At 42.9% G+C, this 17,941-nt stretch overlaps 2 protein-coding genes across 7 annotated transcripts; one reads left to right on the top strand and one right to left on the bottom strand.

The window, feature by feature from the left end:
- The first annotated feature begins 1,178 nt into the window (after positions 1-1,178).
- On the top strand, positions 1,179-5,514 carry LOC131887095 (zyxin-like). 6 transcript variants are annotated; one of them, XM_059235603.1, is made up of 6 exons: positions 1,179-1,309; positions 2,802-2,912; positions 3,142-3,237; positions 4,443-4,639; positions 4,794-4,914; positions 5,084-5,514. In XM_059235603.1, exons 2-6 carry the CDS (start codon positions 2,826-2,828, stop codon positions 5,180-5,182), a joined length of 600 nt encoding a protein of 199 aa, XP_059091586.1. In that variant the 5' UTR covers positions 1,179-1,309; positions 2,802-2,825; the 3' UTR covers positions 5,183-5,514. The 6 variants fall into 6 exon arrangements, with proteins under 6 accessions (XP_059091586.1, XP_059091585.1, XP_059091584.1 ...); XM_059235602.1 differs by having other exon boundaries at positions 1,188-1,481; XM_059235601.1 differs by having other exon boundaries at positions 1,188-1,601.
- Positions 5,515-9,490: 3,976 nt separating this feature from the next.
- LOC131887084 (uncharacterized) lies at positions 9,491-15,749 on the bottom strand (the record flags this gene model as incomplete). Its single annotated transcript, XM_059235582.1, is given in 3 exon segments — positions 9,491-10,965; positions 11,919-12,104; positions 14,730-15,749. Coding segments are annotated over 3 exon segments (2,678 nt in total), but the record flags the coding sequence as incomplete, so codon positions are not given.
- Between the last annotated feature and the right edge of the window lie 2,192 nt (positions 15,750-17,941).

The raw sequence follows: 17,941 nt of genomic DNA, 5'->3' as shown, positions 1-17,941 counted from the left end.
GAGCGTTTTTACCAAAGAGACCTCTTAGTGTACCTTGAACGAGGTTCCTGTTCCTGGGACGAAAGAGCTAGTTATCCTTGAGCCCAGAGGAGGAAGAAAAAGCTCACATGTTAAGCGGGCTCTTTCATTACCAGGCTTCTGCTCGTTTACACATCGTCATGAGCAACGAACCAGATATGATGGGCTCCAACCTGACAGGGATTCAGGGAGAACTGCGGTGCTTGCCATGGCAGCTTTCCAAACTGGCTGAGCATGAACACCTTTCACATAATAGACATTCATCATCATCGGAAAGCGACGCTTGATTATGGGGCTATTTTTTTGAAAGCTATTGAGAGAGAGAGAGCTTCGTAGTAAAATGTGGGTACGGAAAGCCCAAGAAGGGAAAACCGCAAAACACCATACTTAGACATATTGAAAAACAGTGATGGCTCTTTTTGGTGGGCAAGGGTCGTGATGGTGATTGGAAACTAATTGATGAAAAATATCATGAAAATTGTGCCTCATCTTGACCTCAAATTGATCGTAACCAGGGGATTTCCAGGTGCAAAAGTCAATGAGAGAACTGCGATCGTTGTCAAAATTCTCCTACTTGGTCGTCACCAAGGAAGGGTAATTTGACCCTACAAGTGTGCAAATTGCCACTTTGTCCCATAAAACGTGACTCATCTCTCGATCCGAGTGAATTTTACAACTCATTCAGACGGTCGTGCATTTCCAATGGCAAAATGCCTACTCGCCCTATGCAACCCATCTTGAACATTCCGACCAGCAAGAATCTGACGAATTTGCTCGCTGCATTTGAGCTATCACCGAGTCATGCCTTCGGAGTGTCGGTCGAGTCCTTAACCCTTGAGTCATGATCCTAGCATCATGGTCATGCTCGATTGAGCATTCAAAGTCCTCTCGGCCCTAATGCCACTCGGCGCTTTTGGTAGAAGACTTTCTTAATCCTCCACTCACTAAATAAGGAGGAAAAAACACATCCCACAATCCATCGTCGTTGTATCCTTTCTATCCTGACTATTTGGTCTCGTTGGCTGGCATGAACGAACGAACCCCAGAGGAGGAGGAGGGGGAGGAGGAGGGAACAACAACAATACGTAGGGCACGTTGTTCAAACCTTATCCTACGTGCAGCCACTACTGAACGTACGTACACTCCATGGACTCGATCGAGTTTGGCATTCGTACGCAAGCCTGGCAGGATCACATTCAGGCCCTCTCCAGTCACTCATTCACGGAGCATGCAGGCATTGGCGATTTGTTCTCGCGCAAGGGTATTTCTACAAGCATTATGTGTTGTTGAGGTACTACTACTACTACTCCCTCCCTTGGCTTCACTCTGCAGTGGGTGTGTACAGTGCACACAAATACACACACACACCCTACAAAGTTCATCCTAAAAGACTTTAACACTCTCAAATGCATTCCTCTCCAAGCTCTCATCACTCGAGGTAGTTCTTTCTGGTGTTGGTGTTGGTGAGTGGTGATAGGCCTACTCTCATCCCTACAGTAGTACTACGCTCACCTTCATGTGTGTTTGTTGTCGAGAAACGACAAGGTGTGGGCTCATTTCGGCACTTGGAGAACTTTTCGTAAGTAGGTAGAACCCCGACAAAGTTTCTTTAAAAGCCGATAAATTTTCGACGAGACCGAGTGACTCATCCTCGCTCGATAGCGCAAGTGTATTGTCTGCAAAATATTCATGGATGTCATTATTCCAATGCCCCAATGGGACCCAAAGTTCAATTAGACGAGCGAAAGACACGCTTGGCTTCATTTGTAGATTGGTTGTCCAAATGTCTGCATGACCCGGGTTGTCAAGCAGGGACACAACCGGCATTCACATGGACGAGCACAGAGCGGTCCGTTTAAAATTCAGAGTCCAGGCCTGTTCCCACTCCCCTCCTTTTATGGTTGGAGCAACTTGAAGGCCACGTCGCTAAAGGACAGTATTCTCTCATCTGCACTTTTTCAACCCTGAGCAACATACTGCAGACTTGTTTGGAGGACTATTTAGCCGAATTGGACGCCGCAAACACGGGGAAAGAGAATGAGGGAGGAGAACGAAACGGACATGGATTAGAATGACATGGTGAAGTGGGAAAACTCCTCCCTGATGATGCGAGCCACTGCGCATGACAGTCCTGCTGTACCGTACATCCACATGGTGAAGTGGGAAAACTCCTCCCTGATGATGCGAGCCACTGCGCATGACAGTCTGTCAATATTGTGAGCCACATAAATTGCAAACTGCCGTAAAAATTGGCAATAGCGGGAGCAAACACTCGAAAATTGGTGATTGGCTGACAGTCTTCGAGGCTAAAAAAAGGTACTTTGTAGTGCAGTGATTCAAAATAGTTGTCTCTTCAAAGACGGAATTTGCATCCGCAGTTTCATGGGGTCGGTCCAAAAATGAAAAAAAGCATTGTCATGCAAGGGGATCAAATTCTCTCGGTGAACACGTTCATTTATTGGCCTCTTTAGCGATTGAATTGAGCTTCTTCAAGGGCAAAGGCAAGATTTTCGTGTCTATCAAAGGATCGGGTTTCTCCCGTCATAATAAAAAAATCGGATGATGGTCTTGCTTTTATTACAGGAAAACTTGGCAATCCTTATCAATTGTCTTCATTTTGGGGTTGATTCCTACCCCGTTGGGCACTTCATAAAAAAAAAGATACTGTTTTTCTTCTTCTTGTACAGAATAGACTAAGATAGGTGGGAAATGATTCGCAAGCGCATGTTTTGACTTGAGATTTCCGGTTAGTTCTTGAAGTCTTTGTGTCATTGTCTTTCCAGATTGAATAACTGAACGTGAGCATCATGATCTGCGACGAATGCCAGACCGAAATCTCGGGTACTTACTTCAAACAAGGCGAACGCAACATCTGCGAAAAGGATTATGAAGCTGTAAGGCAACACTCCATTAAAATGCAATCAAAGTGATGCGAGATGCATCTGTGGCTACCACGTATACTACCTGCTCTTTGATTCGGGGTCTGAGAAAAAAGTAGTAGTAGCCATGAAAGGCGGAGATAATCAAGGACTACGAACTTTTTTCGAGTTTTGTCAGTTTGGGCGAGAGTTGAGGAGTCCAAGCCCCAAAGTTGACCTTCATTCTTTTGTGCTACACTTTCAGAAGTATCGCAAGAAGTGTAGCAAATGCGAGAAGAGCATCACCGGATCCTATTACAATGCCAAAGACAATAAATTTGTCTGCGCCGACTGCTACAAGGTAAGATGGACTACTTGAACGCACACTCAGCACTTATTTCCTCAAAGGCCGTTGCTCACATTCATTCCGAGTACGTAGACTATCGGTACTGTAGTACTGTGTACCTACTGTACATACATACAGTATGTAGTACTAGAGTAATGCTCGCGTACATCAGTTCGTGTAATGGTCAGTAGTACTCGGCCAAGTCAGATAGCCGTAATTCTCTTGCGATGGATACATTTCCGACTCCTGTCAAAACGCAAATGTCAGTAGGAGATTTACGAAAATGTCCTAGATTTCAGCATTCAAGGCAAAGAAGTTGAAGAGTAGAGCGCACGAGGTTCGGTCTTCAAATCCTGGCTTCTTGTCTTTCTGTTTAGGGGTTGATTTGGCATGGAAATTGGTCAGGAGTGCAATAAATTATGGGCTCTCGGCTAGATTTATGATCAGGATTCCTGTGGTGTTTTTTCGCCGGCGTACTACTTGCCATGCGTACGAACAATGACCAATGGAACCTGAGGGCAAACCATTGAGGTTTGGAGTTGTCGAAAATCTTTGCTCAGCAATTGCTTCCCGATTCCCAACATCAAGGCATGATAGCAATATGAAGCAAGCGCAATTGACAATCGAGCAATTGAGATGTATGATTCTGCCAGAATGTGGCTCCGCTCCTTAGTTTATCGCGGTTGCCAACAATCGAGTCTTCAGACCTCTGACATGTCATGGAGGGCTCAGAAGGGTCGTATCGAATGATGCCTTAGTGCAATCTTCTCCATCAATCTCAGCAGTCCAAAGCACAACTCATTTGCATTGCCCATGGTAATTTGAACTAGCCATAATCCATTATCCTCTGACTTTATCGCGACCCTTCGCAGTCGTTTATGATATTTCAGGTTTTCCTAACGCCCAAACTTGAAACAAGCGAGAGTTTAGGACATCCATTACCAGGCTTGTTAAATCCTATAAAATGCTCAAACAGACTCTTAACGAGTGGTTGGGAATTTCTCTTCCTCCCCAAAACGCTAAACTCATCTTGAAATTCGGCAAAATACGTGTACCGAAGGCCTCAGTATCTCACATTCTCGTCCTATCTTGTACCTACTCACCAGAATGCCTAATAGCTTCTCAACCAGTGATGAAACTTACGCTTTTCATTCGAAGGGCCATGGCCAATCCTGAGGTTTTGGACAATTATTCATTTCAGTCCAACTTCTTGTTTCCAGAGTGACCTTGGAGGCTCCATGGATTGTCGTAAATGTGGCAAAGAAGTCAGTGGTGGCGAGCTCGTCCGAGCTTTAGACGGCCTCTTCCATCCGGATTGCTTCCGTTGCTTCAAATGTAATCTCAGCTTGTCCGACAAAAGCGTCTCTTTCATTCCGGATGAGAAAAAGAACATCTATTGCAAGGACTGCTATCACAAGTAAGAAGGTTTTTTTTTTGCCATATCAAGCAATTTTGCGTCCTTCCATAATATCCCACACGATGCTGATTCATGGGTCTGACATTTCCTACCGACTGAGGGCAGCAAAACATTTGCAATGGGCCTAACAGCTTAAAACACTCTTTTTTTCTAGGACATTCTCGCCCAGATGCTGTGGGTGTCAAGAGATGATCATTCCCAAAGCTGGAGAGAAAAGCGTCTCCAAACTCTCAGCACTGGGAAAAGATTGGCATCCTGAGTGTTTCAAATGCGAGGTAGGCATAATAGGTCGAAAGAGCCTTTTGCGTAGATCATGAAGATCAAAGGATGGCGTTCAGACTTCTGAATTTATAAGCCCCTCCTCGAGGCATGAGTTTATGAATTATTGCGCGGTTACGGTTTGATGATGACTCTAAAATAAAGATAATATTCTTTTGCTTCCAGGAATGCTCAGTCTTGTTCTCCGGGCCCGATGGTCAGAAATGCTACCCATTGGAGGAAGTGCCCTTGTGTATGGATTGTCATAAAGCAAAATTCACATAAAATTACGTCCCCTTCATGCCATCATTCCTTAAGCACTATACTTGTAAATTTTGGCAAAATTGGCCCAATTGTAAAAGATTTAGGTACCACTTGATGCATGACACATAATGCGATTCCCTTAGAGCAATACTTATTTTAGGATAAGATCCTAAAAGCCGCCTAGATCTGCTATAAAACGTTTTATTCGACCCATCCAACTATGAGCCGACAAAATATCTCCATAATTACTTCTGACGTGGATTGTGTTTGCTCTATTGTCATAATTGATCCTAATTTATCTACACCTATGGTTTTGTTTCAGTCTCGTCTCTCAATAAACCACCTAAGACTAATGTCTTCGTCCTTGAATCAAATGAGGGTTTGGCCTCTAAATCAGAGCTACTCTCAGTATGTTTTCATTCTTATTTTGCGTTTATGATAAAAAGGTTTAGGAAACCCATGCGAAGTTCACGCTTCAATTTATACAAATATCGGGGATGGAATCGAACGTCTCAGTCCAATTTTCACTAGGTTCACGAGAACTAAATAGTGGTGTCAAAATAGCGCCGATAAGTTATGCTTCATTCTTCAGGTAAGCTCTTAAAACCTTGTCTTTTGATTCCACGTTTTGTACATTCTTTTTAACACATCTGAATACTCTAAGCCTTGTATTCATTCTCTATGAACTGTCTGTATATCAATACATCATTTGTCGGGGCCAAAGTAATAAGCATTAACTAAGAACCTACCAATAACATCTAGTTATTCTAAATTTTCTATCCATTCTATTCATATCATAATATCCAAACTCTGTCATACACCTTTTCGTGTCTGAGAGTGAATTAATTCAAATTTAATAACGTGGCCGTTAAGTTTCAGACTCCCTTGTTACAGAGGGGCAATCAAGAAATGGTTTTTAATTGATAAGCCAAATGATTGGTCTTTCTTGTTCCACAGATTACATATTTTTGAAATCTTTTTTCTACAATTGTTGATTTATTTACTATGTGATTACATCGTTTGTTTGTTACGGAGTCAGTTAGCAGCTGTCTCACTCAGCCTGCCATTGGATGATGAATGTCCCAAATGAGGGGCATTCCTGCTTTGTCGTCACAACCAATAATAATTATTACCTTACTCTTAATAATGGTTTCAGGTTTACCAATGCACCACAGCTGCTAGCCGGTGATTACATTATGCAATTGCATATAAATTCGTAATAGTTAACTGGAAGAACTGAACCATGGTTTTCTTCATACATTTGTAATGGCTATTAACAGTTGACCGATCCCTTAAATTGACTTTGAGTATAAGAACTGCCTCAATTTCATCATTGAAATCTAGATTCATAGTTCTATTTGTTTCTGTATGATTCTATTTGCATTTTTTCACCCAATTTATTACTTGTATTCGCCTGTAATCGCTTAACTTTTTGCGTGAGGTTCCTGTCTCTAAGAAAAACTAAACTTACAGCATCTTGCCCATACCATACTCCACTCAAGACAAAGTGACGAGTTCCTTCTTTGGCAAAAGGGCTTTGCGGTTACAGGATTAAGAAGAAAACCAAAGGCTGAAAATCTTTATGAAAAATGCTTACTAACTTCTTTGAAGACCTCTCTCTTGGATAAATCGGATTTTTTCAAAAAAGGATTCCTGCGCTTGTTCAATCGTCTCCCAACCTCGTGTACTATGAAAATTTTGGACCCCTAATCGGATAACACATTTTAAATAATTGTGACCCTGATTTGCAGCAATAAATATGAAAAAAAACTTAAGCCCACATCAATTGTATTTTTCCATACCATCCAGTCTTCTCTTTTCTGGATAACGGTACTCATGACTTTGGCTGTCTACAACAGAATTTAGGCGCAACAGCTGCGTGGTGATTAGTAAAATGAACAATAAGAGAACAAAACCATCCCCATAAAATTTGCATTGATCTTAATCTGTACATTCTAATTCTTGCCATGCACTTGGTCTGTTGAAAGTAGGGTTCTGCTGAATTACTCTTTGCTATTTCACAGACCATCAAAGGAATTAAAATATGGTTGTAAAAGTGTTCTTTCCTATCCCCTCACTTTTTTGAATACTCAAATTCTGGATGTTTTCATGTATGAACAAGATATAGTTACCTTAGGGATTGATTATATGAATAGCAATTTCTTGGGAAAATGCCAATTACAATTTTTAACCTTGGCATTGTAATTATAGTTACAAAACTGAGGAACAAAACATTGAGGAATTGATGAAAAACTTAACAGTCCAAATATAGAACATTGATATTCATTAGTTGCAAAAATATCCTGTTTCCACTTACAATTTCCATTTTACGATATGTTTGAGTTTACTTTCCATTTCATGGGCCTCTTTCTCATCTGTGCTATAAATTGATAAAATAAAAGCAAATTACGTAATTAGGTAAGGTAAAGTTATAACTTATGACCAAAGCAAAAAAAGCTTGTGCACTCCTATGATAAGTAAAACAAGACTTAAAAGTGCAAAAAAATAAAAGAAAAAGAAAAGCCACATGCGTTATTATTGTTGTTTTCTGTCAAATAGCTCAGAAACACTGCTCCTTCATGCTCAAAACTCTTACTGCTGGTCACACTCACTCGCTGCACAGGCTAAACAAATTTTGTGGTAGACAGATAAAGTCATGAGTACCCTGGATAACAACCTACCAATCTTTCATGGGTGACACATGTATCACCATTCAAGAGTTCCTATGGAATCTTCCTACCCCTTTTGGAACAAAAAACAAACTCAGTACGAACCTTTTTAGGTGTGATCTTTTTCAGCTCCTCCTCGTGATTCTCTAAGACATGGAGCGAGGTTGAGGGAACCAGAGCCGAGATCGCGATGATCGATGAGCGATCCTTTCTTAGTAAACAGATTTGCACGCCCAAGTGACTCGCCGTGGTCCCAAAGAGTCCACAATGAGAAGGCACGACGAGTGCGTTATGTACGAAGGAGAGAGAGACCATGTTTGCTCAAAGCACCCATCCTACCAGAGTGGGGTTCAAATCGTCTTAAGAAACGGACGAGCGTGTACGAATTTGGCTTTGTTGTGTATTCATCACACTTATCGTATAAGTTTGTTCGAGGCTTGAGAAGAGGACAATGCTGTACATGCTTACTCGTAGAATGGATTACGTACGTTTGTGGGGCGTGTTATTCTACACAAATGTTGAGAAATGGAGCAGATCCGAATCATGTCATGGTTCCATTGACCTTGGAACACTTCTACTATTTAGTCTTTCAAGCCAGGGGACAATTATGCTCTTGCCAGAAATAAGTTTGCTTCTTGTCACAGTAATTAAATCTCGGTTTGGTGAAAAAATCCATCAAGTCTTCAACAAAGTTTTGGTGATAACTTCTAAAGAAATCTGGCCAAGAAACTTGGCGTCAATCAGGTAATTTCGTTGAAACACTTCCACCTTTCGTTCTAAAAAGGTGTTGTATTACAAAAGCATGTAAGATTTTCTTAATTTTCATTAGTATCGTGTGCGCAATTTCTACAATGGTTACTGGAAATAACAATTTCTCAATGCTCTCGATAATGTGGCAATTTTTTACAGGCTAAGAATTGGCAAATAAGGCTTTTCATCATGCCAAAAGTTTTGGGTCTTTCTTCCAGTTTTGGAAGCGGATGTGAAACGTTGTTCCTTTCTTGCGGACTTATCAACCGCTTGCGCATAATGTAGTATTGCTTCTGGAGAGAGTCTCATTTTGGTGGTCAACAATCATTTTTTCTCAACGTCAATAGGAGGCATTGATGTATGCAAAAGTCACAAATTCCAGTTATTTATTATTTTCATCTTTCACACGTATTTTTTTTTGTTCTTAAAATTTCTCTCCCAAGTGCCAATCCGTTGGAGCGATTTACGTGTTTGTTCATACGACGTTAGATATTCCCAGATCAATCGTTTGTAAACCTTTAAGCAAAAGCTGAAAAAACGTTCAGTAAAATAAAATAAAATTAAATGTGGCAGATAAATTACAAAGCGAAGGTAGTCAAAGATTGATGTGTATTAAGTTGTCCAACGGTTGTTGTGTTGGTCGGCTTGTTTTGATTCTGTTGTTTTGTTACTGTAGTTGCTTTTCGTCGTCTTATTTAGTATTAAATTTCTTGCATACAATTGGCTCCAATTATTCCCTGAAAAACCCCCGTCCTTGTTTAAACTTAATCACGCATCATCAGAACTTCGATTTGTGTCCGCTTCGTGCGCTTCAAGCTCTCTTGACTTACTTGAACCCGGAAAATGAAACTGCCAGCTATAGCCAAAGATTATCACGAAGCAGATGTATTGTTCAAATTGGTATTTTTATTGATCAAGCAGATACTAGGTCGTCATCGTCGTCGTCTATGATTCCCATGTCCTTGGCCAATTGTCTGAACTTGCCCATGATCTCTTCTTGAACGAGATTGATGCTCATGGCCACCACAGCCAGTCCCATGAGGACATAAATGCAGGCAATGAGGAGCTTCGCCTGGCCATTTTCCGAGGTATCGTTCAGGACGGCATCGCCGGGAACGAAGTCACCAAATCCAATGGTAGTCAACGTGATGAAACAGAAGTAAGCACCCTCAAGCATGGACCAATTTTCCCACGTCGAGAATATCCCAGCACCGATAAAGATGTATCCGCCCACGAAGATCAGAACGGGGAGAACTGGCACGCGGTCCTGAAGACTGGAGGAGTTGTCGTGCATCCGAGGTTGGACCGATACCTTAATGACGGACGAAGCATTGTCATCTTTATCTGAGCTGCCAATACCATTAAGACTCCCACCATCAGCGCCCAGCCGTAATGAGGTTACGGGAGAGGGATCTCTGCTGGTCTGAAGCTTCGACAAAGGATTGGGAGAGTAAGGGGGAGGCGACTTGAGTATTGACGGAGACCCGAGCAGGCTCGTCACAGGAGTGTTGTTTCCTTCAACGGAAACGGAAACGACAGTCGGATGTCCTAGGCGTGCCCGACGCATGGCCAGGGGAGTGGAACCGTTAATGACGGTGGTGGTGTCATCACTGAGTTGAGGCGGTGGACGGGGCAAAGGCCCCGGAGACGTTGGGGAACGCGGAGAGTTGGGATTCACAATCACGGACACAGCCGATTGATTGCGAATAGTTTCGATAGCCTCCACGTGACGAATCTCCTCGAGCACTTCGGCTGAGCAGCCATCATCTTTTCCATTAGGCCCCTGATCGAGATTATATTTGGCACAAGTAGATAGGAGCTCCTTCACATGCGGGTCCATTATCTCTTTCTGGGCCGTTTTTTTTTCCAAATGATGCTGATTAAATACGAAAGGTGTGGCAAGAGCAAGGGGAGCGTGAACTGGGGTGTCTGCCGCCATATGAGCCTTATTGGGCAACAAGTTCGACGTGGACGACAAACTCAAGGCAGGCTCGGACTCGTTCACTTGAAAATGGTGCACTTTGGGCGTGGTCGTGTTTGGAAGTGGCACACGGCTCGGGGGCAAAGTATTGGATGCTGATGTACTGATACTTCCGTCGATGCGTTTCTCCTTGTCCACGGTTCCGGGCAAGGACACGGTTTCCTGCTGCTTTTGCTTCTGCTGCAAGAGAAGCTGCTCATTCTTCCTCATCCGTGACATGGCCCGTTTCCGTTTACCTCGCCGACAAATCCCACAGCAAATGGTTGAGTACACGAGCTGGAATGAATGAGCCAAAAGTGTGCCCATCTGAGAGGCCCACATGAGGAAGAGGGGCATTCCAAAGATGGCATAAATCATAGTGACACTTCGACCCCAACTGGTTTTCGGAGCAATATTTCCATAGCCTGAAACGCAAGAGTGAAAAGCAAATGGAAACCATTCCGACAGTACATACAGTATTGCTTGTTGGCTTGTGGACAAAGACAAGATCAATGCACTTCGGGAACAAAAGCCCGGCGTAGAACTTGTCAAAACTTGCCGCCGTTCCTGGACATTTTGCCGCACTCATGTTTCTTTCCAAAGCCAAGGTACATACTAAAATGCCTTGGTAACTCGCGGTTCCCAAGAGCTCGACAGAAAAAGAAAGCGGGCCAAAAATACGAATCTGCTAAATTATTCCAAGCCAAGCAAAGTGTAACAATTGCTAAAAAGAGGCCCTCTCCACATCTGCAAAAGTTCTCTCATTGGCGCATTTGAAGAGGGTCCTTTCATTGTGAGGAAATTCGTTCACTGGGAGAAGGTTGAGAGTAGTAGTATACTCGTAGTATGTGATAATAAAGTTCTTCTTGGGAGAGTTGTGGTGGTCGTGTTGACTCGCTTGAGATGGCTGAATAGAAATTGCGTCACAGCGACTGACTTTTAAACCCTATCAAAAACTTGGCTCTTTGAAGTTTGTCCAAATGGATTCAGATTGGAGGGGGGGATTGAACTTTTTTTTGTTGTAAACGTATTACTGCTGTCGCCCTTCTTTGATTTAACCCTGGCAAGTATACAAATGAAAGACAGCACTAGGATGTACAGTTTCTCTACTGCAGAAGCGTAAATATCATGTCATGTCTCTGCATTCGCAGCTTTCGAAGTGTTACAAATCCAAACAAACTTGACTTCTCCCACGATCTCAATAAATAATTGCCTTTTTCCAAACACAGTTCCACGTAGCCAGTTCCAAGTTTTTATCGGCAATGATCAAACAATTGTCCAAGGTTATATGCACGTATGATTTGCTCTATCATGTAGGTATCAGTGCGTAATTGAATAAATGGATTAGCTTGGAGCAAAAGCTGGAAAGCATTCATACCAATGGTGGTAATGACAGTGACAGAATAGAGGAGGGCTCCACTGAAGTTCCATTGGACCGAGTCCTCCGAATCCCCTCCGTCGTAACCTTCGGTCTTGGCCTTGCGTATCACAATTTGTTCGAATTTGTTGATCACTTCTCGGGCAGCGTGAGTCCAATTCTCACGGTAGAGTACGTTGAAGTGCTCTGAAAAGGCGAAAATTGGCATTGAAAAGTGATCGCAGGATGGCATTTAGTTCAAGTCTGAAAACACGGCATACACATAGTACAGATACATGTCTGCATGAGGTCATGATTAACCGGGGTTAAAATCAAGTCGGGTCCATGTTCCTTTCTCGCATTTTATTCACTCCATGAAAATGTCAACGACACACTGAGAGGGGATTGACCTAAGCTCTCGAAATGCACATTCAAAATCTACTTTACCCAGTCAAGTCAACGCTTCAGGTTCGCCTGCTGGTCTCAATGAGAACTACTCTACATACAGTACGTCCATAGCAGTTTGTGTTCCACTTTGATGAGTTGTTGTTGCCAGCTCGATTCGCAAATGAATTACGATCACGCTACAGAATGGACATAAGTACGTCAGGAAGACAAACGATTGTATCTGCTGAGAGGTCTGCCCATCAAGCAAGAATTTTCAGGCTGATCAGAATAAACCAAATTCGCTAATCTTTCTAAGGGAAAAACTGGACTGAAATGCCATGAGCCACGGCAAACGACATTCGGCAGATCCAGATCCATTTTGATAGCAACTGATCGATCCAGAGGCTGGAAATTTCGTACAAAGTCCACCCACCCTCTCAAATCAGCTGTATCGCTCGCACACTCTGGACCATAAACAAGACTTGGACTTGTCGTTGGAAACTTGACGTTAGAGCGATTGTTTGATGGATGAATTATGATCTCAAGGGTCTGTTTCTCTCGGCCCCATGATGCTCGTGTTGAGGAGGACTGGGGAAACCTCCATTCTCGTGGCAGGATCGGTCGATCGGCCTAGGAAAGTACACAACTCTTACGATAGTTGAGAGTCCGCCAGACTTGAAAGAGTGCAAGCGAAAAACACGTCCCCTCTACGTATATTCTGTGTGTAGTGTATGTACAGTATGTAGTGGAGTAGTGAACTCGCTCAATGCTCATCTATAACGGCGACTACCTATTGAATAGTTGGCATGGCCTCAGGAATCGGCCTTTCTCATGCGGTGCTTGACATATTTCATGTCTTACAATTTATAGTCGCCGTCTTGCGAGCGACTGACATTGTCTCAATTGGGCTTGCAATGCGAGCCAGGAGTGAGCAGATCGTTTTCGATGTTTTCCTCATGCGAAAGGTATTTTCATGGCTTGAATTGGAGGTGTCGACAAGTGACATTCCCAGGCCTTTGTCCTTGCTCCAGAGCACAGGGATTTGGCCCATTCTTCTGCTCCTTGGCCGTTGCCTTATGCATGTACACACTACTATGTATATCTCTGGTTATGCTATGCCGTGGTTGTATGCAGTCGACATGTTTAAACGTTAATTGGAATTCCTTCAAGTGACCACATCAAACGCTACCTCAGAAATCCAGACCACTTTGTGTGATTGCTTTCGAATGTGATGGAACATTTTTTGGCTTTGAAAAATGCTTTGAACGGGGTACGGTAATGGGTGTCGTTAGCTTGGAAATGAGGCGTGGATTGACAATTGCCTTCTAATCGGTTGATTAGAGCCAAAAGGAAGACCCATTTTGGAGGTCAATCAGTTTTGAAGAACTATGCCAAGAGGAGCGTCAAGACGGGGAGAGAAAAAGAAGAAAGAGCCGAACTACACAATGTGAAAAGAATCATCAAGCAACGTTCTGGTGTCAAATTTCTTGCCAGTGTTTTTTGCTCCACCCACCCCTTTTTCTTCGAGTGTCTTCGAGCCCAAATACCTGGCTAAATCTCGCCTACTTCCACTAGTTTTTATTGTCATTGCAAAAATGATGACAAAAGAGTTATTGTGGAAACGCTTCGTGGAAACATGACCAAAAGACAACTCATTTCCGTTCGTCCCTCAAGCCAAGTTGGTCACCTAAACGGCATCAGGTCTACTTTACCTCACTTGATTGAGATTTTCCCGCCCGAGGTGACATCTGCCTCAAAGGTAGACCTTGCCAACGTCACAGACATTCTACGCACAATAGTAGTCTTTTATTCACAAAATTGACGTCGAAGTCCGTAAAAAGCGGCCTTCAGTAGTACATGGGCAAGCAGAGCAGAAAAAAAGAGAAGGATGGGCAAAATTTGGGAACAATTCAGCAAGAGAAGTAGGAAAAAACACTTCACAGCCCTGGATTGAATTTCGATAATAAAAGATCATCTGTTGTCTCTGTATTGAGCGAGGATATGTGCTCGATGCCTTTGGCTCATTCCAAGCTTGATCCATGTACCAAAAGACGGGGAAAACGAGAACGAAATTTAGCACTGCTGGGATAGAACCAAGCAGTCTCTAGCCAAGAGCATCACTCTCCGCTTCAGAGGAGCGAGACTGAAATATCTTGATGCTTCAAAACAATGAGACTTCCTTCTGCAGTCAGCCTTTTGAAGAGGAGAGCTCCTTTGAGCCTCCTTCTTTGTCCTTCGTCCCATTGACAGGCATTTAAAACTCGACCAACATGAACAATGTTAATGACGCGAAAACTTATCAACATGAATGGTGAGGGTACGTACACATGACCCAGTTAATCTGGTTTCTTGGAAGGCGGTTACTATTTGGAGCATTAGTATTGTTGTTATTATCATCACTACTCTGTGAGTGAGAGGTTAGTCCAGGCACACGTGAGGTCTTACCCTGTCCTTCATGATCATTGACGGGCCTCAACATTGCATGCATTTGGTCATTGTCGAAATTCTCAGTGATGCTTAAACAAACAGTGGCTGTTCGCTCGTTATTAATCACACAAGTCAATGTTGAACACGGTGGAGGGTTCAAGAGCCGTTTCGACAATATAAGCTGACCACTCACGTCAGCGTTTTTTACAGTGGAGAAATTGTCCACTCTCCGGGAATTTATCACAGATTTATCATCTGACTCAGACTTGGGTGATCGCCTCATTCGATCTGTCGAGAGAGCTGCTCGCTTGGGTCTCTTGAATTCTATTAGAGCACTATATTTCGGGGTGCTGGGCTTTGGCTCTGGACGGGATTTGGTCGTGTGGAAGCTGTCCTCGTCCTTGATGAAAGTGAAGAAAAATTGAAAGAGATATTCGTAGAGGGACACCTTGTCCATTGTCACTGAGGGCTCGGTACTCTCCGTGGGGTTCCAAACAGGGCTGGTCAAGTTGTTGTTCTCAGGCGACTCAATACTTGTACTGGTGTCAGTGGTTGGGTGCATTGGGGATTCGTGGTTCGTCACAGACTCGGATGGGTCCAAAGGTTTGTGGACGGTGGATGTTTCGGGAAAAAAGTGTGGGAATAAGGTTGATGTTTCTTGGGCCGTTTCCGTGGTGGTTCGTTCCACCCGAATGTAGGGAGGTGTGGAGTAGTCGATGGACGGGGCAGTGTTATAATTTTTGGATCGCATTGAATCGAACTGCCAGAGGGTGCAGGGGCTGTCCTTCATCTCGTACGAGCAGACCTCGTCGCACACTTGGGCGCTGAATTTATGGTCATGACAATACTGATAGCACTTGTCCAAGGACAAATGCACGTTATCACCTCGATATTTCTCTATCACGGACATGAGGAAACGCTTGGTTTTCTTACGATTTCTATCACATTTCTTGTAGAGCCGAGTCAACTCTTGAACCTGGTTGGTCAATCGCTCGATTCTAAGTTCTTGACGAATGACCTCATTGCGCAGGGGGCCTGGAAACAGAAGAAAATGAAACAAAATAAAGGAACGAAAAACAAAACCAGCAAATGAAACGAACCTAACCTAAACGCCTTCAAAAATTTGTGGATTTTCACAAAAATCGTGAAAATCTAAAATAAAGCAAAAGAGGCGCTGCATTTGATATCCCTTAGTTTTAACCTCCATGTGATTAAACCTATAAAAAAGAAAAGTTAAAAATAAAGTTTGAAATGGATATGAGTACCAAAAAGGGGGGAAAACACAACAGGGCCTGAATGAATGGGAAAAAAAGATTAAAAGTTGTCTAAATAAGTAGAAAAAAGAAAAAAAGAAAATCGCCAAAAAAAACTGGGAAATTATGAAGTTGGACAAAACTATTCTCAAAGAGGAGATAAAAGATGGTTTGATCATTTGGAGACGGTAAACACAAAAATTCTGCATATGCACTAATGCAAGAAAACCATGTGCCCTGAACTGTAAACTGCATAGAAGTAACCAGGGTCAATATTGACTAACTGAAGATGGAGTGTGAATGAAGCTCTCGGATGGAAAAAGCTACTGAATGCGCATTAGAGACGGAACTCCGTGAATGTTCTTGGTCTCGGTGAGTAACTTCCCAGAGACCATTGGAACGAAATAAAGAAGTCAAGTTATTCAGCAAACTTTTATCGAGTCAAGCTACATTAAGCAAGTGCTCGAGACAATAATCGTCGGAGGGGAAGCACCGTCAGCCACTGCCAAAGAAGATCCCATCATAGTCTTTGCCAGTGGAACAAGAATGGGGAGACTTGGAACAACCAACAACGAGCAAGCTAATCAGATTCGAATACCCCAAACAACATGGTCCAGATCTTGGCAGCACCGGAGATTGGCGATATCTTATTCCCTGATTATTGCGGATCCCAGTCGTGATTGGGCCTGGCATAATTGGATTAGAATCGCGTTCCAGCTTATGAGGCTGACACTTTAATTCTCGTTTTATGGAAATGAGCCACTTCTTCATCTCGTACTACGAACTTCATATCTCTTTGGAACCCTTGGATCCCGTGCACTAATTATTGAACGTGTATTCATGGTGGGTACACTCGAGTTCATTGTTTCAAGCGAAATGGAGAAGCAGGAATGAGACACCCAATTGTGATAAGACCTTTCCAAGCTTAATGAAAGGTCACAATGAGCTCGTATTTTGCCCGGCGGCCAATCTTTGAATTCGACCAAGAAGAAAAAAGTTCGCTCAAGTCGTGTGTTTTCATTTACTCGTTATCTCACACTTTGCCCACCTTGAAAATTTAGACTCTTCGGCCGTGTCAATGAGAAAAATGCACGGCAAAGATGTGTGCAAAGATTTTTTTTGTAAGAATGCAGGTTGCTTTGTCTTGACAACGAAATCTGGACAGGAACAATTGAGATTTTTCCCCTGTTTGGTCATCAATCTAAAACGTGAATGTTGTTGATCTTGGTGAAATGATCTTTTTTTCCACACTTACCCTTCATGGCATCATGCTAAGCAGATATATATACACAGTGAGACTTATTGCCCATGATTTTAACAAGTTCCCTCTACTCTGAACGCATCTCAACTTGAGATACTTCTATGTAGGGCCCAACGTACGCACATCAGGACACGAGTTCATCAATTGAGGATGGGTTCCAACATCCAGCTCGTCAGAACTTGCTGGAAATACTTGAGAAATTGAATCGTGAATCGTCCCATGTTAACAAGATCTCACAACGAGCCAAAGTGAGGCTCTCCAGTACCTCGTCAGTCTTCGTCACATCACCTTAATTCTGGCCAGATAGTTCAAAAATGCCCCGTGAAGCTGAAGTGATGACGTTCTAAGTTCGAGAGTATGTATACATACACATCCAGACATCGTTTGGAACAACCCCAGATATTGCTCTGGGAACCGCCTCCGTTCCGATTCCCATCTGGGAAATATCGGAAAATCTTAATCCAAATTACCTTATCCAGGTACTAATGGACCGATCGATAATCAGTCAAGTCGGGGATTAATTGACCTCAATCCTTTGAAAACAGGTAGATCGTTGATTAATGTTTCTTCAAATGGAAATGTTTTTATGATGAGGGCAAAAGGTATGGCCAATTGAAGAAACGCTTCTCAAATGGATGGTCATAATATGAACAGTGTCACAAATTTCGATAAAAAAGAAGGGATTATTGATCTAATGCCTTGCTTGAACTGACATT

The sequence above is a fragment of the Tigriopus californicus genome, chromosome 9 (genome assembly GCF_007210705.1).
Source record: "Tigriopus californicus strain San Diego chromosome 9, Tcal_SD_v2.1, whole genome shotgun sequence".
Taxonomy (NCBI): Eukaryota; Metazoa; Arthropoda; class Copepoda; order Harpacticoida; family Harpacticidae; genus Tigriopus; species Tigriopus californicus.
This window is presented reverse-complemented; position numbering and strand designations above follow the sequence as displayed.

Bases quoted from the DNA above. Each gene is read 5' to 3' on its own strand.
- LOC131887095 (XM_059235599.1), top strand. From the start codon at position 3,025: ATGAAAGGCGGAGATAATCAAGGACTACGAACTTTTTTCGAGTTTTGT. The intron at 4,640-4,793 runs GTAAGAAGGTTT...CTTTTTTTCTAG, and splicing joins TGCAAGGACTGCTATCACAA to GACATTCTCGCCCAGATGCT. The intron at 4,915-5,083 runs GTAGGCATAATA...TTTTGCTTCCAG, and splicing joins CTGAGTGTTTCAAATGCGAG to GAATGCTCAGTCTTGTTCTC.